Source organism: Pseudopodoces humilis, chromosome 17 (genome assembly GCF_049639895.1).
Source record: "Pseudopodoces humilis isolate 2021_Gansu_Grassland_sample_001 chromosome 17, ASM4963989v1, whole genome shotgun sequence".
In the NCBI taxonomy this organism is placed as follows: Eukaryota; Metazoa; Chordata; class Aves; order Passeriformes; family Paridae; genus Pseudopodoces; species Pseudopodoces humilis.
Window position 1 is genome coordinate 8776985 of NC_142216.1, and position 22807 is coordinate 8799791.

Here is a 22807-nt window from a genome sequence, read left to right on the forward strand (position 1 = left end):
CTGTCTATTCAAGTGGTTTCATTTTGCAATGAAACAATCAATTAATCACCACCCCAAATGCCAGAAAGCTACAAGCAAGGGGCACTCACCTAGATGAGGAGCAGACCTACTTTCCACCCTTCCAAGTTGTGAAGACTTTATATCCCTTAGTTATGAAGCATCAAGGAAGAAAAAAACCACCAAACAGCAGATTTGAAGTGGCTTTCCCTCTTTCTCAGGCTTTAGAAGGCATAGTAATTAATTAGTTTAACAGCAAGAAGCTAAGTCTCCCCCAAAATCCAATCCCCTGATACAACTATTCTGCCTTGGGCTGCTGGGATTTGGTGGCTGAAAGTGTTCCCTTTCTCCTCCTCAGCCTTGAATACCGCAGCTGTATGATGCCAGAAAAATAACAAAGGAAAATGAGAGGGGTGGGGGTAGTGAAGAAGAGAAATAAAAGAAGAGATAAAAGACGAGCTGGACATTTTTTTCACATTTGAGTTATACAGATGACTCCAAGCATGTGGGATTTCAGTTTGGGCTTTTAATAGAAGGAGAACTGTCAGGGTATTTCTCTGCCAGAGCAACCAAAACAATCTGAGTCTTTTGTGTTCTGCACTTGACCCCCTCTCTTTTTTTGCCTCATACTCCTGGGTTTCACCAAGGTAATAAGTACCAGGGAGCAGATCCAAAGCTGGCAGCACGGAATGTGGCACTGAGCCCTAGCTGCCAGCAGAGGTGGCTGAGCATCCAAAGGGAGGGATGTGCACGGCTGCCCTGTGCTCCTTGGAGAGTGACACTGCCCATGAAAGTAGCAGCAAAAAATGTTGCCAGGCAAGGATTAGAGAGGGGAAATGCTTTGCTATTCCACTCAAGTAACTATTAGCCCTGTTAATGTTGATCCAGCCAAATCTGATTCCCCTCCTTCCCAGTGCTCAGGTTTGACCACCTGGTGCCATCACAGGCAATTCAAACCAAACAAAAACCCAACCAAGCACTGTCATCACTTTTCATATCTATATTTTTGATTTTATTTTTAGGGTTTTTTTTAAAAAAATCATTATTAAAAAGTAATCATTTACTGGATTGCTTCAGCCAGGGAGAACTCTCATTTCAAATCTCATGAACAAAATGCAGCACAGTTATAAACCCATAGGCACAAAGAAAAAGACCTCAGTTAAAAAAACAGACAATTCTTCAGACTGTAGATTATAACTATGCAATTTTCTCAATGTCAATAGAGAGAATTTTGTTAAAAGCCTGAAATTCAGAATTTCATTGAAGACTTTTAAAATCCAAAGGAAGGAGGAAGGACGTGATTGTTTAAAAAAATAAAAGGCCCTTGGATGTACTTATCAAGCCCCAAACAGGGTATAAAATCGAAAGTTGGTAAATAATTTTATTAAAAATGAAACAAACAAAATTGAAACAAACAAAAAACCCTCAAAACATTTCCTTGTTCTGGGAACTTTAAAGTCAAAACCAAATAAAAATGGTCTTAAAATATATACATATATATGGCTTTTCATTTTTCCTATCCATTTCATTGCAAACAAAAATAAATTTAAGGGTGGTATTTGGTTTTTAAAAATGGTTCTGTCCTTCTCTTCAGCTGCCAGCCAGAGTGGATGGGATGGAGGCACTGACTTGTGGCTGTTCACTATGAGCTCAGGATCCCCCTGCATTCTCCTTCATCCTCGCCAGTATCCGGGAGTAGACGGGTGCTGCCAAGGAGAGGAGCAAGTTGGATGGGGCAGACACAAACCATCCCCCTGCCCCTCTCCTGCCAGCCGTGCTAGAGCAGGAGAAACCTCTCTTTAAGGGGTGGGGGAACACAATGGGAATTAGAAATGAGCTAGAGAAGTTGTTTTACCTAGTCGAGGATTCCTCTGAGAAACCTGCATGGAAAGAAAACACAGGGTTTGCATAAATGCAACAAATCTCCAACAGCCGTAAGAACAGCTTGTATGTCAATACATTTATCCTTAGTCTCCAAAACTATGGATGAGTGACTCTTCATTATTGGAAGTTGATATATAATAGTACCATGCCAAGGTTACATTCACAGTGTGCTGCAAACTGAAGCTTTGTGTTGCAAAATGTATTATTTCTTGTATTATTAAAGCATGCAAGAAGAGAGGATGGATCATCCCATGAAACACATACACTCACTTTCCTTGGAAGTCAGCATATGAATGTGACATGATCTTTCAATCATTATTACCAAAATGCGATTTTGGCAGTTTTACAGTGAGAGATTTTTCCCTTTTACCTTGGATAATGCAGACGCCTGTTTGAAGATTTCTAATGCGGGATCTGCAGGCTCGTCACCTCTTTCTTGTGGCCTTGAAGCTAAGGGTGGGACATTGAGAGCACTGAAATACTTGTCAGAGCATGCAGGCTGCTTCCTTCCACTGTTTTCTGCTGAAAATCCCACAACAGACTAATCCCTCCTCACCAAAATGAAGCAATTGCCCAGTGTCCCCAGTCCCTCCCAAAGCAGTTTTGCTATAAAAGGGTTGCTCTGGACATTTCTCACCAAGGACCTACCCTGTGGCTGTAAGACAGAATTCACAGCATAAATGACACCATTTGTGGCCATGATATCACTTTCAGCAACAGGCTCCTTGTTGATATGTATTACATTGTTTTTCTGTTCAGTAAAAGAAAAAAAAAATAGAAGATGAGAATCTTCTGTCATTTCCAATGTTATTAAAAAAAACCTCACTTTGTATTGATTCATTTACTGGATGGCTGAAGACATTTTCATTCCTCTTGCCAATTAAGGAGAATATAAAGACAAATTATAGCCTGAGCAGTTTGTCCTGGAATGGCTGGCAGGCTTTGAAAGTCCTCAGTGTAACTGGCTGGGAAAGCTGTTCCATGGCAGCAGAGCACATCCACCAGCACCCTGCCAGGCTGTGGAGATGGGATCAGGAGAGGGAAGAGCAGGGCTGGACATGGGAAGAGTCCAGCATGCACGCTGGCCAGTTCAATGCACCTGGAAACACAGTCCCTTCCATTTTTGTCCTGTGTTTTCTTATGCATAGAGTGGGCCGTGATAGCTTATTTTCTGAAATGATTTTTCTCCTCAGTAGAGGATCCTACATTCCTTTAATGTAGTGTAGAGTTTGTGAAATTAAATTATATATCTAAATAAACTCTGCTGCACTAAGGGAGCCCACACAGAGATCATTTTCATTACACAAAAAGATATTTTAGCTGAACAAGCTATTCATTTCATTTATTTATGTTTTCCCCCCCATGACTCAGGGTTAAATTTACAGCAGCTCCTGCAAGTCATTTACAACTGGTCTTCTGGGGAGAAAGCTGAAACAAACCACATTTCATTCTTCCAGCTTGCTGGACTGAACACATGGCAACACATGTACCTCCAGTACAACACAGAAGCACTGGTGGGACTGTGCTGGTGTTCCCACACCATCCAAATGAGCACAGACATGCTGTGGTGCGTGACATGGACAGCCCTGCTGACCACAGAAGCCCATCTGAGGTGACTCACCATGCTGACTTCCAGTTTATCTCCCTGCATGGATTTCAGCCTCACCAGGGCATTGACCGCGCCGCTCACCAGGATCTCGTCAGCCACGTGGAACTTGAGGATGTTGGCAAGCTCCTTGGCGTTACCTGGGGGAAGAAAACCTTTACATCTGCAAACCAACATCAGCACTTGTTTCCCATATTTCACATCCTGCAGTGGAATTACTTGGAAAACACCATCATTTCCTGAAAGTGCAAAGAAACAATGTAAAATTGAAAAACCAAACCCAAAAACCAGGCAGAAGGACCTGGTTAGGGCATTGAGGCCATTCCTGCCCGGGCAGGTCAGGCTCCCAAGTCCAGAAGGACAGTCTGCCAGTGTCACACCTTGGTACCTACCAAGCCTGCCCTACACATGAATTCTCTCTTGCTTCGGTTTTCATCCCTAATTCTCTCACTGTGCCAAGTGAGAAACTGCTTCTCAGAATCAACCTGCTTCTCTTGCTGCTTTCACTTCCCAGGGAAGTCCGGGACAGGGTGGGGAAAGACCCAAGTGAAATAAGGAAGTAGACAGGGAATTCTGGTATTTTCAAATGTCACCAAGGCCAGTGTCACATGGCAACAATCCTCACAGCTGGGTAGGAAGGGGAAAAGTATGGGAGAAGTGACACAAATGTCTCATGGATTGATGCCCTGATACCACCCCACCGAGTCTGTACTCATACAGCTGTGCTTTGAATCAGATTTTAGGAAGATAAGGTGTTTTCCTTGCACCATCTGTTTTCCAGAACAGGTGGTGGTTTACAGAGTGCAGGCCAGTAGCGCTTCTACATCTTCTCCTTCAGAAGACACAGGGCCACTGACAAGCCCCACAGACAGACAGGGTCATTGACAAGCCCCACAGACAGCTAGTGCAAAGGTGGCCTCCATCCACAGAGCAGCTCCCTCAGCAAGGGGGACTTTTTCTTTCAATGCTTTCAAAGATTATATGCAAGCTTTTTCCATGATGGTTTTCCTAGGGTGGCCCCAGTTCACTCTGCACATCCTCACCAGCACAATCCACTTCTTCATCAGAGGCATAAGCTAAACATTTGTGTGAGAAAAGAACATCTGAAGTGTCTGCATCTGGGAATCTTCATTCCTGCAGCCATTTACAATGGCTGCAAAACACTTCTGAAATATTTATATATGAAGCATAAGACTGGACTGATATTACTGGATCCTCATCCCTGCACTTAAAAGGATAACCAGCTACCATGGGCAGATGCTTCTCAAATAATGATGTCAATGTTTGGCTGGGTTTTAATGACAAGAAGCCATTCCATTCAAATACCTGACATTGTTTCCAACCACAACCAGTTTTCAACATGAACAAAATAAAAGATCATGCTGCTTATCCAGAAGGGAGTTATTAAACATTCCCATGCTTTTTTCCACACCCAGCATGCTTGCCCTTGCTTTTCAGGATACTGGTGTTCATCTGAGCTAGAATGGTACATTGTTGGCTTCCCAGGATTAGAATCTCCTGCTTTGTCCATGTACATGGAAAAGGAGAAACACCCTCAGCCTTTTTATTACTTAAATTTCATACAGTGTAACTTGAGGCTATATGTGGATCATGCCTTCTCTTTGCAAAACTTACTGCAGACACTCTGATCCTGTGTGGTCAAGAGTCACATTGTCATTTCTTTCATCCTTGAAAAAGGCAGAGGCCTCACTGGTTCTTTTAGAAATATCCAGGAGTTACCTCGCTTAGACCACCAGCACAGCCAAATTAAGTCACAGTGAGTTTGTGACACACACTACAAACATGTCTTCCAAAAACACAGGCACTACAAACTGCTCTAGGGGAATTCAGTGCCACTCTGTGCATCCTCAGCTTTCTGCTCATACAACTCTGTTGGGTAGGACAGAGCTAAAGAATGAGATGCAGCAGAGAAACTTGGCCATTCCTCCCAATATCACAGCAGTCACACACAGCAGCTTGTCACCTCAGTGTTCTGGAGATGCTCACCCATCAGTTTGTTGAGCTCCCCCTGGGGCATGGCTCGGAAAGCTTCGTTTGTAGGAGCAAACACCGTGAAGGTTCCTGGCCTGTTCAGGTTCTCTGTCAGACCTGCAGACTGGATTGCAGCCACCAGCGTACTGCAAAGCAAACATGCATCAAATGCTTCACTGCAAACCACTTCATTGGTTAACTGCATGCTGGGCTCAGGAGAGAGCTGGGCAGTTACAATTGTGAAATCCTGCTGGGGTCCAGCAAATCAAATAATCAAAATGGGGATTAGGGAGGAAATGAGCCTGTGAGATCCAATGAGAACATCTGAGAAATGGCAAAGCAAGCTGGGAGTGCTGACTCCCTGGGGACCAGATGGTAAGGGGAGTCAGAGAGGTCTGGCTACAGTGGCTCTGATGGGCAGAGATGTCTTCAGAGCCAGATTCTTATGGTATTAAGGGAACCACTTACTCTTGGCTCACAGTTGATTGAGGGTTATTTGAAGTTTCAACTCCCTCTAATTTAGAGAGAGACCATGGTTTTGGATGATCTTTCTATGCTAAAAAAACAGATACATTGTCATGACTACGACCCATAATAAATAGAAACTGCTTTGGAGGCTCTTCTGCTCTTAACTGGCACCTGGGAAGAGCAGAAAGGTCACCTGAAGCGATGGTCAGCCTTGAGAACATCCATCACTGAGCCAGCTGGGGGAGTCAACATTTTGTCAACACTAAAGAGGGTCCCAAACCTTCCCCTCTTGTCATGGGCAGCAATGCAGGCGTTTTCAATGCAAAGGTTCTGCAAACACAATCACAGAGAAGACTTCATTAGAATGTGCTTAAAAGAGAGATGTTGATACTTTCCACAGTGCTCATTTCCACTTTTTACACGATAGCTGTAACATCAGAACACTGAGCATCACTCAGCCCCATGGAGCACAGCACACGGGAAGGACTCACATTGCGGTACACAAAAACTCTCAGTTCCTTGTCCCCCAGAGTCTGCAGCTTCTGTCCATGATACAGATATTTAGAGGAGAGCTGGTCTTTAAGGATGTGGTTCAGGAGCAAGTTTCTCATGTTGCTGTCAATAACAGGGAGTCCATCTGCAGGAAAAAGTATGGAAAGAACCAGTGACTCACTTAAAATGGCATTTGAGACACTAAAAACTATTCAAATACAGAGCATTACCCACATCAGTTTTAAACTGCAAACCTAGATGCCACTGCCTTGAGACATTTGAGAGAGGATTTGCATACTTGTGAACTGAAACTTGGCTGAAGATTGTTTGAAGGAGATCTGTAGCCCAAAGTGATGGAAGAAAGGGATTTAATCCCTGGTTTACCTTTGAACACATTATTCACTGGGGCAAGGAGGGTCACTTGCTCACTGCCAGTTAGATGAGAACTGAGACCAGCTTGTCTGAAAAGGTCTGTAGACTTGGAAACCTCAGATTCTTGTGCCAACTCAAACACCGTCTTTGCTGAAAAGAAAAGCAACACATAGTAACTTTGCATTAAAGGTTATCCACTCATCACTATGCCCTCTAAATCCAGGATTTCCTTGGCAAAATAGACAAAAGAAAGGCAACAGAAAGAACACTGCAGAGTGGCACCAGTACCTGAGTCTGGGATCAGCAGCTCATTAACAAAATGAACAACTCCATTGGTTGCCAGGACATCCTTGTTGGCAATGATGGGCTTCCCATTGAGGGTCAGCTCTTCCCCACTGCAGCCCACATCCAAGGTGGTTCCTTCCAGAGTTTCCATGGTCAGGCCAGCAATGATGGCCTCAGCACACATGGCTGACTTCAGGATGTGATGGTTCAGCAGGTCTGTGAGAGAAGAGAGTGTCTCAGTGAGCTGTGAAAACCAGCAATGAAAGCATTGCAGCTTTCAGGGATCCTGTTCAATGGCCAGGGTGTACTCCATAAAATGCAGTCATTTTAAAGTGAGCTGATATTAATTCCACAGCCTGTAAAAAAATGCCTAAAGAGTCACTTATACACTTTTTGCCAACTTCAAAAGACTTCATGTGGGTACTCAACTCACTTGTCAGGGGAAGTTACATTGATTAGATATTACTTTTCTTGCATCTTGCTGGATCAATAAAAATCACCACTGCATAACATGCTAAAAGAGAAGGTGGAAAAGGAACTGATTCAGCTCCCTCATCCATATCTGGATGCCACTCCTACAACAGAAGGGAGCTGGGCTGTCCAGTTAAAGAAGATGTACTCTGTCACATCTGTTTACTGCAGCTGTTGTCAGAGCGTATCCAACAAGGAGCTGTTGACTTGTCTTTAAGAAAAAATTTAGAAGAACTGAAAAATACTCTTCAGTCTCCCAATGGCCTCAGTAAACAAGCACTTACCCCTCAGGGCTTCTGGGTCTCCCAGGATCCTGTTCAGTGTTTCTCGTGGGATCTTCTCAAAGGCTTCGTTGGTCGGAGCCAGGAGTGTGTACTGGCCTTCGCTTTCCAGCAAGCTGCTGAGGTCAGATGCAGCCACAGCAGTCTTCAGAGAAATAAGGAGAGAGGGAAAAAGCACATTCAGCCACAACACAAAGGTCAGAAACTTTGTCCAGGGACATATTACGGGCCGGACTTATTAAGGCTTTTATAATTTCAGAGGACTTACAAAAAATCCTGAATAGTTCCATTCAGCACTTTTGTCCCTTTATAGATTTGACCCATGGTTCTCTGGTGTTCCAGAAATCTGAGTACAAGAGCCTTTTTTTTTGGCAAGACTGAGAGCTAGCTCAAATACCCAGATATGCCTGGAAAGGCTCACAGCAATTCCAGTGAATAATTCAAATCAGAAGCCACAGCTGGCTAACTGCAAATTCCCTGTGCATTTTCCTTAATTTGGCAAATATCAAGGCAGATAAATAAGGACGCATCAAAGTGGAACAGTTAGTGTCTCCTAACACTAAAACTCCCCTACAAGAGTGAGTAGACAGACTCAGTCTCTTTCCTGAGAAGCCATAGAAGGGTAACAATTATTGTCATAAAACCCTACTTGGACTGATACCAAACACTTCTCTTCCTAAATCAAAAGGAGCCACATTGATACGAAGATTTCATCAGCAGCTCCAGGGCCACAGCCCAAGACACTGGCAAAGCTCTTCAGGACAGTTCACTGGGAGTGGGATGACTGAGCATCTTTAATGAGAGCTGGAGCAGCCATGTGTTGACTCACCCGAAGGGTTTCCAGGCTGTCCTCGGTCTCAATGATCTGCTGGATGGTGTTGGTGGTGGTGGCAATGACTTTGTCAATGACATGAACCACTCCGTTGGTGGCGTGGTGGTCGGCTTTCAACAGCCTGGCACAGTTCACAGTCACAATCTGCAGAGGAAAAGACCCATGGGCTGTTACATGCACTAAAAGAAGGTGAAGCAGCCTCTGCTGCTTTTCTATTTCTATTTCATATTCAGCAAGCACTTTATTGAATCAGCAAGAGCAGAAATTTGATTTCCTTAAAAGACACACCAAAACTGAGAGTGTTCTATCAAGAATGTTTGAAATACTTCATGTTTAAAGAGCTTGGAAATCATTAGTGGTTTTGTTTACCCTCAAGACTAAGAAAATAAGCCAGAACCAATACTTGGGCAAGCAGAGTTATACAGCAGCGTGGGCACAACAGCATTGAGGAAACCAACTGCTTAAAAATATTCTTTTCAAACTCCTTCATAATATGTATCTTAAATCAACAGCTGTCAACCTAAGCATTAGAGACCCCTGGAGTCCCAGGACAGTGCAGAAGCTACAAGGCAGCCGAAAAGGAAGCAGGTAGGTTTAATCTAAAGAACTTCTTTACTGTGGGTGATCATGCATTGGAACAAGTTTCCCTGGGAGGGTGTGGGGGTCTCCCTCAATGGAAACATCCAGAACCACGTGGACACAATGCTGTGTCATGTGCTCTGGGCAGGAACACATGGCACACGCTCCCCCAGCGGGGAGGCTGGCCCAGGTGAGCCACTGTGGTCCCTTCCAGCCTGAGCCTCTGCGACTCTGTGAATGCCTCACCCCGTTGGGATAGTGGTGGATCTGGATGGGCAGGTTCTGGTACATGGAGTTCAGCGTGGTCCCGTGTTTCAGATCATCCGTGAGGACCCGTTTGTCCACCATGTGGTAGCGGAGGGCATTGAGCAGCTCAATGTTAACGTTACTCACTAAGGAATCCAGAGTTTCCTGAAGATCAGAAAAATCAATTTTTCAGTACTGAGTGCAATTAGGCATCTGTTAGAGAGTACCAGGAGGTCTGGCTGCACCCAGGGTGCTCCCAAGGTGGAGGTGTGGGCATGAATATTAAGTGATTCATTCAGCCTCACACCATTTGTGTAAATTAAGAGCTCAACTTTCTCAAAGCTTTATCTTTTGCCTTACAAAAGCAGCCAAGAGCTCTGGCAGGCAGTCCTTGGCACACAAAGGAATGACTGCAGCTCCAGAGCGGGATCATTGCACTGAAATGAGCAGTAAGGCAAAAGGGCCACTGACAAATACACTAAAAGACCTTTCCCAATAGCAGCATCCTTGCCCAAGGGGCTCTGCTGGGGTATTTGGACAGAGACTTGGCAGTGGGGAGACCCATAAATATTCCCCTTCCCTGCCCTAGGAGTTGTTCTTGTTCACAGGGATACTTGACTGGGATGGGAGCACTGGCAGAACAGCAGTGACCACTTCAGGAGTGGAAAAATCACAGGACATGGAAAGAGAAAATCAAAATCAGTGTAAAGGAAATGTATATCTAATTGAGCGTGAGACACACTCTGGGAATTACTGAGGCTCCAGGTGGGAATGGCTATTTGTACAAATTAAGAACAACCAGAATGGTGATGTAAAGGTCAACAAAACTGGTAAGGGATGGGAAGCTTCTTGCTGCAGGTCTCAATTTAAACTCTAATGGTAACATGCAGGGAAAACTGAATGAGGGGATTTCTACATCCACATCTCTCTAGTGATGGGATCCTTCAGAAGCAAAGCTCTGGAGCTGATGGACCAGTACAGTGATAACCATCCTGGAAATCCACAGCCCTTCCTTTGTGAGTGCTATGTCTATCCTGCCAGACCCCTGCAGAGCTGGATCTCCACTAGGGAAAATCAGAGGAAGAGGAGAAAGCAGAGGAATTATCTTACAGCAGACAAGGATGCCCAGGCCTCATTACTGGGAGCAAAAATCGTAAAACTTCCAGGTCCTTCAATTTCTGGCCTTAGGTTGGAGCGGTCAGAGTAGAGCTGTGTGGTGGCAGACCCAACCACTCCCAAGGTTTCATAGATGTTGGAAAGTGGCAGAGCTGAAAGGAAAGAAGGTTAAGTTCCCAAACACATTCCTCCTTCTGGCTGAATTAAAGCACAGCTGGTGAGAACACCTGGGGAAATGAAGCACATCAGGGATTGGTGTCTGTTCAATAATTTGATAATAAATAATCATAGCCTGACTGCTTCACCCTCAATTACACCAGTGTAATCCAGGATCTACTGTATTCTTGCAAGTTTGTCTGGACTTATTCTGTATTTTATACAAATGTGATTTAGGGGAGCTTCCACCCAATCCTGTTTGTATTCAGGTTTTGGGATTTGTGTTGGACACTGTTCATCTCAGTGTCCACTGACCACGTGCACCAGCCCACGTGGTTAACTTGGAGGCATCAGACTTTCGTGGAAGTGTTCTGAAAGCAAAAGCAGAATATGGGTTTCTTCAATGAGCTCAGTTTATTTCACCCTATCCCCCTAAATATCAACTGTATTTTCTCCTAAATAAAATTTTGCTAACCCCATGCTTGCCAAGATGTTCAAGGCCAGGTTGGACAGGGCTTGGAGTACCCTGGTCTGGTGGAAGGGGCAGGGGGTTGGAACCAGATGATCTTTAAGGCTCCTTCCAATCCAAACCATGCTATGAATCTATGAAAATAAAAATGAGAAGAGATTGGCAGAACTGTCTATTACTCTATCATTCCTTTGCACTGAATTTCCAATAACAGATATATTACTTGCTGGAATAAGTAGTTCCCTATGGCCTTCCCATGCCTGATTAAGTTCAATTACATCCAAGGTTCTAAGAGCAAGGTTCTAAGTTGTCTGGAACATTTAGCATGCTTTGGAGCTGATCTGACCCTTGGCTGATGCTCCACCGAGTCCATTTTGACTTGTTCATGGCAATATTGTGCATAAACTGCAAAAATCAAATCCACTTTGAGCAATTTTCTAACATTTCCCTTTACTAGGCAGCTGTATAATTTTAAGAAGCCTAAAAAACGCCAAACATATTTTTACCAGCTGGGCAGCCTTTTTCTCCAGGAACTTTTTCATATCCAGGACAGCACTCGTAACTGATTACTCTGGAATAAGAGATAGATATGGCAGGTTAGCCAACAGTGTCTCACAGCTTTTTCTCTATTTGCTACAGTTCTGGGTCCATCCATATTTGGGGATGTTTCCAAGCAGACCCTTCATTAGAAACACAGACTTCAACAAAAGACTAACCATACTTTTATCTCCTTCATGGCTGCATGTTGCCAATTTCTTCACAGAACAAAAGCAGACACAATTTCTTTTCAAAGCCATGCTTTCCAGGAGACTTTATACAAACAGTAGATGGAAACCAATTCCACAGTCCCAACAAGACTGCTGGTGCTGGTTCATCTGGGCACATTTCCCATGGGATTTGGGGATCTCCTTGGCTGTCACATCTCATCACTGTTCAGGCAACACCTGCAACTCCACTGTGGCTGTTTGACCAAACCAGCCAAATGTTTCCCTCTCATTTCACCCTCTTTTTGTCCACCACCAGAAATTACTTGCTTACTTATGGCAAAACCCACAAGACAAACCTGGAGGGAAAGGAGAGCCCTGTTCTCAGATATGTGCATTGACACAAGGACTTGGGAAAAGCCCTGCAAGGAGAAACTTGCCCAGTGGTGGGAGGTGCATCCACAGGCACCGCGGGCAGTACCACGGTGCAGCTGTGTCCATCTGAGCACCCTCAGAGCAGCACTTCCTTCTCACTGGCACCACTTTCCCTCAGTAAAACCAAAGGGTGAGAGGCACCATCCCAGGCTGTCCTGCTGATTTGCAGACCCTAAATAAAGCAAGAGCTGCCTGAAAACTGCATCCATCATCTGCAGCTCAATGGGAAACAATCATCTGACTCTCAGAAGTGGCCATTTGAGGGAACACAGCTTGATATTAAGAGGGAGAAGAAAAAAAAAGAAAAAAGGAAAGGGGAAAAAAAAAAATCAATCCAGAAGTTATTTTTCCCAGGGGATTCTTTCACCTATTGCCCTATGCTTGGTGTGAAAGTAACAAGGCCACCTGATTGATGGGCTGAGAGAGCCAGGGAATAGGTGTTCTTCCCAAGGACAAGCATTTCCTCTGTGCTCCCAGCTGTATTTGAGACAAGTAGGATGCTGTATGGCCAAGGGTCAGCACACACAAAGAGAGAGGAAAATCCTCCAGCTTCAGATATTTGTCATCATTTTAAAACTGTTAACAAACAGTGGAAATGCCTGGGGTTTAATAGGGAATTCTTCAGGGTAATTAAGAGCCAGAAAGTGAAACAAATACCTGCTTTTCTGTGACAGAAGCAAATAAATTCTGTGTTACGGTTTCCTAAGAGAATTACAAAGCAAACCCAGACTGATTGTCTAGACATTATATATTCCATGTGGGAAAGAGTTTGCCTAAAGCAACCCCTTCCTTTGACTACTGGAGATCTTAACACCCTGCTGCTCCGCTTTCCCAGCCCCCCTGTCTTGTGTTCATTGGAAACACACACTTTCTTCCCCCACCACTTCCCTCCCCTACCTCCAATTTTTCCTTTTTTCACCCTAGAAACTAAATCCAGTCTAGACAGTTCCCTTGGTTCAGACCTGTAATCAAAGATGAAGACTGATTAAAGAGAAATCATTCCAAAGTGCTGACGAAGGCTTTAAAAGCCTTACTTATAGATCAGTTGGAGATTAATGAGCTGCTCCAAAAGGGCAGGATGTGGATGCACACAGCCTGTGGCACACTGGCTCAGAGCTGGCCCTGCCCACCCCCCAGGTGCCTGCCAGGACGGGAGGGCACTGGGGAGGGATGTAGATTCCTGGTCAAGTGGAAGGGGTCCTTGCCCATAGCAGGGGGCTGGAACTGGGTGGTGCTTCAAGTCCCTTCCCAGCCAAACCATTCTGTGATTCCATGATTGCACCACCTGCTTTTCATTGGGTTTGTGGGCATCTCCAGCAGGAAGGGAAGCGCAGGGCGAGAAGTACCAAGGCAGAAACAGGGCCAGCTCCCCTTGGGCAGGGACTCCCTCAAGTCCCTTGACTCACTTTCCCACTGAAGGTGGCCTTCAGCATCACCTGGTATGCATCTGGCACATCACCATCCTGAGCACTGGCAAACTGCTGCAAAGGGCCAGGTGAACACAGAGGTGCTCAGCCAAGGGCTGGCACCTACAAGGAGCCAGAGATGAGGGTTATAAAACACAGCTCCAGCTTCAGGCATTTGGCCTCCCATGGCTGGTGGACCAGGTGGAAACAAAAGAGCACCCAGCCCACCCAAAGGCACCATTCAAGGGGTTGCTCAGGGGTGGCCCCAGGGCATGTCCCCAGCTGGTCCTGCAGCCACCTCCAGCTCTCAGAGAGGAGCAGCAGAGCCATGGCTGAAGGATGCTCTGCATCCCAGTGCTGCCCTGCACATCCATGGGCAGGGAGGCTGCTCCTGGCAGCTCCAGCTGGGTCAGAGCCACAGTCTGCTGCCCAGGCAGGAGTTCTTCCCTTGAACACCCCCAGCCACTGCTCCACACTGTGGGTTCTGCACAAAAGCCTTTGGAATTGCCTTGTCCATCCCTGTTTCTGCTGTCTGCCACAGCCCATCCACCGGGACACAGCGGGTGCCAGCGATGTGGGCTAGATCAGCTCTGCCCTCACACAAAGAGCATTTGTCACCCACTCTGCAACACCTTGACCACAATTTCCTGACCTCCTCATTGAGTCATTACAAGTCAAATCGACAGTTTTTTAGCCTCTGGTTTTGAAACACTATTTCTTTAATGTCTATCTGCGTCTGCCTGCAGAAGCAAGCTCCTTTAGTTTAGGCTTTTATTAGTCATTGTTCTACTGCTCTTGCATTCTTAGGAGCTGAAATTAAATTTTAAGTGCATTTTTCAAGGTAATAAAAATAGGCTTAGGCATATATTAATGAAAAAAAGTCCATTTGTAATAATTTCCTGTAATAAAGCCCATATGTTTTGTTTTTGTACAATAAGTGCCAATATTTTTTTTTCTAAACTGAGAAACTACATCACACATGAAAAAAAAGAAAGTTAATTTAAAAGGGGAAAAAAAAAGAACTCTATTAATGGGTTATTCCTCAAAAAATAATCAAAACCAAAATGTATGAGTTTACAGTCTCAAGACAAAACAGTATGTGGGGATGTGTTCCATTGCAACCCCAGTTCTGGAAGAATCAGTCCAGTGCACAAGGAAGGAGAAAAATATAAAATACACAGGCAAAATTATGAAAATATACCCTGAATAAGCCATTTCTTTGACTTTGGAATAACCAACAGTGGAAAGTTACCTAATTACCAAAACACTTTTGTCTCAGAGCTCCTTGAAATCAAGGCAGTGTCATATTTCTTGCCAACTATCTTATCTCACTTCATCAGCAATAATAAAAATTCTACATAAATACTCTACCTAATTTCTCTGTAACTGTGTGAGCCAATACTTCAGCAGAGAAAAACAAATTAAAAAAAAAAAAAAATGAAGCAGATAAAGAGGTAGGAGTCTTCTTCTGATGCATGAGTTAAAATTTGTGTTTGTGCACAACAATCCCAGTGGAGTTACTGCACCTCTGTGGGCCAGGAGACGCCTCCCAAGCACCAAATCTCCAAAGCCCCCAGGGTCTCCTCACCGAGGTGTAACCTCTGTGTGTGCCATGGAGGAGCTCAGCAGGGCACCTGCTACTCCTCAGGTGACTGAGCCCTCCCAGCCTGGAGCAGCAGCCCAAAGGTGAGGCACACAGTGCCCACACTACAGACCAAGCACATCTGGGTTTTTCAGGCTGCCTTTCCTTGCTGCTCCAGTCAGTCTAAGCCTCCTGATGCAGGATGTGATCATTCCACAAGGAGTGAAGTTATGCTACAGGCTTGCAGCAACCTTTCTGCCTTCCTTGCTGAGGGATGAATTTCTCTGCTCTGAGCCAGCTCTGCTCAGCTTTGCTCCTTGGCAGTTCCTGCTCTCTTGCTGACCTCCCTCCCCACTACCTGTTTGAAACAGTGCTCAGAGCAGGAAAAGGAAAGGAACCAAAGCAGTCAAAACTATTTTCCTAGAGCCAGCCATTTTCACACATACAGCTTGTGGCACCACTGGCCCTCTGAGCAAATGGAGAGGAAAAGAGCCAGATGAAATGTAGATGAAGTAGTGAGATGGGTCAAGTGTCTCCTCCCCAGGACTGCTGTTCTCAGGTGAGAAAAACCTGGGAGGATGAGAAAATGACCAGGCTTATGCTGTTCCACCAATCCCCCAGAGCTGATGGAGGGGATCCCACTGCACGTGAGAGGAACATGCACACAGCTTTAGGAGAGGACTGCTGACTGCAGATCACAAGCAAAGGCTGGATCCACCCAGTGATGATAAATGTGCCAAATCCTGTTTTTTCTTTTCTAGGATTTAAGGGCATTCTCAAAAACTCTCAGGGACCAGCTCAGTCCAACAGGAGGGGCCAGTTTGGAGGTTCATGCTGAGCATCATTGGCTGTGCCCACCTGATCTCCTGGGCTCTGACACCTGAGCACAGCACAGCATCAGACTCCTGACACTGCTGCAAGAATTTGACTGCTACAGCATAATGCATCGTGTCCTTTATAGCCCAAATGACTCCTGATTGCTTCCATATGCCAGGCACAGCACATCCAGTGGGAGCCATCACAAGCAAACATTTGTAATCAGAGCTGTCCCAGGGTCCCCTGGAAAATCTGAGTCAAGGCACGTGTCTTTTGTTCTGCACCAGCACTGCTAAAGGAGAAAGCAGGGCCCAGGCTCAGGAATGACTGCAAGGAGAGAAGACAATAACACCCATTGAGGAGATGATGTAAAGCTAAGAATAGTGAGGGAATTCTGTGGATAATGGAAAGATTACCTCATAGGTTAGCAGGCAGGTTAATGGTCTGTGTGCTTTTCTCTCAGTGATGCATCACTGGGTGAGACACTTGGGTAAAAGCAGAGAAAATGAGCTAGAAGAGATCACCCCATCTCCTCAAATGAAATCATGAAATACTGCCAGATGCCAGTTATTCCACCTCCTCCTCGAGATAAGAGGATGAGTTTGTCTGTGCCAAATACAGCTGCACACTTGGGGTTTACATAAGGTTAGTTTCTCACTTGCTGCAGAGCTAAAGAAATCCATGGCTGGACTGCTTTGCCTTTCAGCGACCACAGCAGCAAAACTCTCCCACATCCACAGCTGAGCCGTGTTTTCTTTGGAGACATGCTAAGCTACTCTGTTATCAGAAAAGGCAATGATGAGACCACATTGCTGTGCCATAAACCTTCCTATTTTATGTCAAGAAGCACCATTATTCAGCCAAGATGACAGCCTGAACTCTAATCACCCAAGCTAAGCCTTCCCAAAATTTTGTTTGTAGAATTAAGGGGAGGGGGTCTGGTTGCTTGTTTTTACAATATTGTGCCACCTTTTTTTTCTTCTGTAAAGGCAACTGGACATAAGGAAAACAATGGTACATGCACTCTGCATGGTACAGCAAGCAATACATCCTCCTGAGGTACAGAACTTTCCTCCTTAGGGTAAATTCATGGGAAGTACATTGCCTAGAGTTGTGCACAGCCATGACTCCTGGTTTGCTTCCCTCCTCCCCACACCACCACCCACACATGAATCCCAACAGCCAGGTGTCACAGCTAAACCAACAATGGCAACCCAAATCTGCAGTGAGGAACAGCATGTTGCTATAGGTCTAATTACAATTTATACTGGGCCATAAAGGAAACAAATGAGAATTTTTTTTTCTCTCTGTTCTTTACCCTGAAGATCCAGGATGAAACCTGGCCCACAGCTCTGATCCCACAGCTGGGACTGCTCAGGGAATCTTTGCACTGACCCTGGGTGTTGGGATGGTCTGTGCTGTGGGCCAGCAAGCGTGTCTAAAAGCCCAGTCTGGACTACAGCAAGGAAAAAGATTCTCCACTCCTGCTCTACAGCCTGGCAGATAGTCAAGCATGCATAGCCTTAATTATCTGCTGACTGTATCTTTCAAAAGAATGTCCTGAGGCTGCTCACACAGATTCTTCATACAACAGCTACTTGAATATTATTGTTTGCAATTCTAGATGTGGAATTGGCCTGCAAGTCTGATTAACTTTCCTGGTGGAGTCAGAGACTGTTGGCTAAAGCTGACACCTCTTTCCTTTTATTTGTTTTCCCTTCCAAAGCAAACAGATGGAGATGAATTTTACATTCTCTCCAATATCCATCAGCTCTGAGCTGCCTTTTTTTCCCCTGTTTTTTTATTTCTTAAATCTAGGCAGCGTTGAGCCTATCGTGGAGACAGTACTAGAAAACATCTGGCACACACTTCATTACAGCACAGGGAGCTATATAAGTATACATAGAAATGCAATTAGAATGAACCACCAGGGTTTATATCTACATGGCACTTTTAATTCTTAAAATCAAAGTGTTTTAGAAAAACAAGTATTTCTTAGTGGGTAAAACAATTTTTAACACAGACACACATGACACACACACACCATGGGCTCTGACATCCCTCACCTGCCGTCTGCTTCTGCCACCCAGCACCCACCTCCACCACGGGGTCTTTGGGCAGACCCTGTCTGGCACTCAGGGACTTACGTGGACTTCCCGCAGATCTTCCTCTGGTACCACTGCTTGCAGTTGGTGAAATATTTCCTGTTGGTGCCAATCAGCTTCTGCACCGCGCACACGTTGGGGCTGCAGGGAATGACAGAGCAGAAGAGGGTCCTGTGAGCCTCCCTCCTTGCAATGCTGACCCCAGCATGGAGCCAGACCCCAGCTGACAGTGCCTGAAAAGCCCTGCTGGGATGGCAAGGGAGGAAACCTTGAGAGCTGCAAGTCAGCATGCTCAATTTAGACCTACAACAACTATCATGAAGTGGAAGAAGCAGTGAAAGAGACCTCTCTTGACTCTGCCAGAGCATCTCTTTCTTCACTGAGTGCAAATTCTTGATTTTTTCCCATGTTCCACTGCTCACCAAAATATAAAGAAATCAAGTAAAAATATTTTGGTCAGGATTTCCATGGTGAGCAGCTACTTCAAAACTCAGCTAAAACCCAAGAAAGTTATGCAATAATACAAATCCTTGCAAAAGAAATTAATATTCTATTGTCTAGGACATGGAAAAGATAAGACAGATATTCATCAGACTTGCACCAAGCCCAGAATTTTGGCTGTATGATAGACTCAGCAATTTCTGGACATGAATGCTGGGCTGAATGAAGGGAAAAGGAGCAGTGGCACTGCCCTCCCCTGTTTCAACACACCAGATATGGCAGCACAGATCAAGAGGGGCTGTCATCAGCCCATAAGGTACCAAGAGTTCCTGTTCAGCCAAAAAACCTGGTGGTTGATGTTCCATGTGTGAGTAACCCTGCTGAGAGCCCACTGCAGCCCTGAAGCTTTCTAAGAAGTGGTTTCACCGTGAGCAGAGATGTGGTCAAGCTGGAGCTGGGAGTTTCCTTGCTGCTGGTTTGGTCAGCACAGCATTTCCCTGCTCTGCCTGGCTCACCATCTCTGTGGTTTGTGGCCAGCAGGCCTGGCCACGTGTGAAGGCAAAACATGGTCAAGCACAAAATGTATGATTTATGGATCTGGGTTGCAAGGCCATCAACTGCCTCTGGGCTTGACCAGAGGTGTAGCAAATGCTCAGTCAAGCTGAGGATGCTTAGCCCAGCTGAGGCTGGATTCCCAACACCACCACCACGTCCCAGTTGCAGCAGCATCACCAGAAGTATGCACGGTACTGGCTGCCAAGCAGATGAAGGGAAAACAAATAATTAAGCAAAACACATAAATCATCACTTCAGGCTGTCAGAAGTGCTCTGTGCTCTCCAAGGCAGAGCTTTCATTCGTACAAACGAAACTCGGAGTGGGGTCTGGAGATGCTCTTGTGCAGGTCGTGTTGATCAGCTGAGGAGAACAGGCAGCAGCCTGTGTCCCGCTGCGTTTGACCGAGGCGCTGCCTGCTTGCCCCCCAGTATGAACAAAAGCAGAGTTTGCAGCCCAGCCACCAAGTCCTCCTGCGGCCGTGCTTGCTTTTCAGCGGCACCCCAGAGCAGCCAGCCTGCCATCATTAGCATGAATTAACCTGAGGGTCTCCCCTAGCCCAGCTGACCGCAGTGCCAACCTCTGCGGGAGCCTGGCTCGCCTTCAATGAGCCTTTGTTGGTGCTGCTGCTGCAGGCAGCGTCCGACCCTGCGTGTCCCAGGCACCTCCATCCTGCCCCGAGGGGAAAGAGGGGACCTGTGGGACCTGGGGAGACTCGGCTGAACGTTTCCCTCACTACTGCCACGTCCAGTAATGCTCGTTTGTTTCTTCATGAAAGGATTTCATTCAGTTTCTGTATATAAGACAAGGAACAAGGAGCAAGAACCTACTGAAAAAAAAAGTTAGGAATCACAAAACCAAACTTTCAGCTGGTGCAAACTGGCCCAGACTCAGCAACTTCCAAGCCAAATCATCACTTAGAGAGACGTCTGTGCTCTCTGACTCAGCCCACCTTGGCCACCCGGCCCCGCCGTGCCAAAATATGGTTCCAATTACATCGAAATTCCAAACCTTGCCTCAGTTTAAGCATCTGGCTGACGGCAGTGGACAATCCCTCTAATATTCATCTTGACAAGCCTGGCTACTGAAGGACTTGTTTGATCACTTCCCCCGCATCCCCAGGAGCAGCCTGCCAAGAAAACCCTTGTGCCTCCAGGACAGTATTGAACTGCCTTGCTCCCTCCTCCCTGCCTGGGACACTTTGGGGCTGCTCCTCCCTCCCTGACTGATGGGGAAAAACTTCTTTCCAGTTTTTCCTCAGCATGGAAAAATCCCCGCTCAGGACTGTTATCAATGATTCCCACAAGCACGCTGTAGTAGCAGCTCCCCGCATTGCATGTTCTGGTTCCTTGCCCAGACTGGCTTAAAATGAATTTGTCAACACTCTTCCCTCTCCTCGTTGGAGTTCATCACCTCTGCCATGCCGTTCCCAGCCAGCCACGCTGACTCCAGGATAAAACTGCCTATTGTTCCCCTTCAGCCAAAGCCTTTTGCTTGGCAGCAGCAGCTGGGAGCTGCTGGGACAGGGGCTGCCCTTGGGAAGAGGCTGAGAAAAGCAAGACCTCATGTACAGCCCCAGATACCTGCAATGGCTGTAGCCATGGCGCTCCCCAGCATCACTGTGCTGGGTGGGTTTGGGAAGAGCACTTCTACATTTTCATCTTCTAACGTTTATGTTCCTTATGCACTTTCCAGCTCCTCTCACTGACATGAGCTGGTTCATTTTAAAAAAAAGTTAATTAAGACGTACAAGTTTTGCCGTAGAGCCAAGCTCTGCCTCCCAACTCGCTCTCGGCTCAATAGGGGCATTGATGGTGTGGGGGATGCTCACAGCAAAGGGTGGCACTCCTGGTTGTACATCCCTCTGGAGCTGGCTCCTGCAAGCAACACAACACGCCCCACATCCAGAATGTTTTTGGCTGGCTTTGTGTTGCCATATCTCTTTGGCACATCATTAATCAATGCTCAAAATTCCATGTACATTCAAAAGTTAGTTTGGTATAAACCACTCTCTCCATCAGAATGGGAGCAGTGAGTAAAGAACTGTGGCTCAACTACACTGGGTTATCTCAACTCACATGGAAGCTCTGGCATTCCAGTTCCTTGTGTCTTCCAAAGATCTCAGGCACCAGAGTGGACTGCAGTCACACCTTACCCAGCACCTCTGTTCATTGTGCAGGGACTAACATAACAAACTTCTCTCTGCAGAGGCGAGTGCACTGCTTTACATCAGGACTGCTCTAACTTATTCAGCCTGAGCAAACTTCAGTCTCAGGGCTATCAGCAGAACTATTCACTTAGTTTCACATCACACAGAGATGGTGGAAAAGATTCACTGTATTTCTACATAAATCACTGCAATTCCAGCATTATTGACATATTACAAATAGGTATCAGCTCAGAATTTGCCTCTGGGATTGTGTCCCTGATCAGACATACAAACAACATGTCCCTTGTCATAGATCCTGACCTGGATCCCTGCCAGAGAATGTATCAAATTGCAATATTTAAATTTTGGGAGTTTTTTTTATTTAAAGCATTTCATGACCCTGCTTCCAACAACACACTTAAACAGAAGCTTCAACTCGATCACTGTCACCAGCCTGAGAGATGGAAGCCAGCTGAAAGGTCCTTTCACCATTCCTAATTCTTAATAAATTTTAAAAACAGTGGGAACAACTATTAACATTGGGTTAGTTTTCTGCCTGTTAATGAAGACTCAAAGTGCTCACTCTGTAAGAGGCTGTGTATCAAGCAAGACAGGTCTACATGCATTTTTTCATAGGCCTTATCTTGTAAGGTTTATGAGTAAATAAGTGGTAATTTTTATCAAGAAAATTTCCAAGACTAACTGGGGTTTCCAGTCAAAGAATAAGTTGGTGCTGACTCCACAGAGAAAATTGAAGGGATTTTCCTTTTTTCTCCTACAAATTAATGAAAATGAGAATTCTTTCCACAAAAACTTGAATGGCTCAAAATCTAGGGAGTTTTATCCCTTCTTTTCTTAACGGGGATAAACTGGTAAAGAAGCACTGAAGGGTCTGAAGTGACATCTGCAATACTAAGTTTCGTGATGGAAAGATGAAAGTTGCCGGGGGATGGAAGAAGCGCGATCAGCGTTCCCGAGAGCTCCGCACAAAGGCCCCGCGCATCCCCCGCTCCCGACGGCACTGGGGCAAACGCAGGGGAAAAAAGGCTTTCAAAGAGTTCTCCCCCTCCCTGTCTCCCCGCGGCTTACCCGTGCTGCCTGCCGCGGAGCCGGCTGTGCTGCAGGACCTGCTGGTACGGGGACTTGGCGGCGGCGGCGAGCCCGAGCGCCAGCAGCAGCAGCGGCAGCGGCAGCGCCATGGCCGGGACGGGCCGGGCCGGCCCCGCAGCCCCGTTAAATGCGGCCGGCCGGGGGCGGGGGGAGGGAGGGAGGGGAGGGAGGGAGGCCGCCCCCCGCCAAGGGTACCCATCCGTCCCTCCGTCCGCCCACCCGCCCTTCCATCCCTCCGGCTTTCCGCACATCGCTCCGTC

The 22807-nt window shown here is 46.0% G+C and overlaps 1 protein-coding gene across 1 annotated transcript; it reads right to left on the reverse strand.

Moving 5' to 3' along the window:
• Positions 1 to 834: 834 nt before the first annotated feature.
• Positions 835 to 22652, reverse strand: TGFBI (transforming growth factor beta induced). Its single transcript, XM_005523523.3, has 17 exons — positions 22527 to 22652; positions 18337 to 18435; positions 11753 to 11817; positions 10616 to 10773; positions 9506 to 9670; positions 8678 to 8824; positions 7852 to 7993; positions 7100 to 7312; positions 6824 to 6961; positions 6439 to 6584; positions 6141 to 6277; positions 5495 to 5625; positions 3503 to 3627; positions 2530 to 2632; positions 2252 to 2331; positions 1853 to 1877; positions 835 to 1703 (listed from the first exon to the last, which is right to left on the reverse strand). Exons 1-17 carry the CDS (start codon positions 22634 to 22636, stop codon positions 1648 to 1650), a joined length of 2040 nt encoding a protein of 679 aa, XP_005523580.2. The 5' UTR covers positions 22637 to 22652; the 3' UTR covers positions 835 to 1647.
• Positions 22653 to 22807: the final 155 nt, after the last annotated feature.

Coding starts and splice junctions, on each gene's coding strand:
- TGFBI (XM_005523523.3), bottom strand. CDS start 22,636: ATGGCGCTGCCGCTGCCGCTGCTGCTGCTGGCGCTCGGGCTCGCCGCC. Junction 9,671..10,615: donor CCTGGGCATCCTTGTCTGCT/GTAAGATAATTC, acceptor TCTGATCTTCAG/GAAACTCTGGATTCCTTAGT. Junction 6,278..6,438: donor GAGTTTTTGTGTACCGCAAT/GTGAGTCCTTCC, acceptor TTGTGTTTGCAG/AACCTTTGCATTGAAAACGC.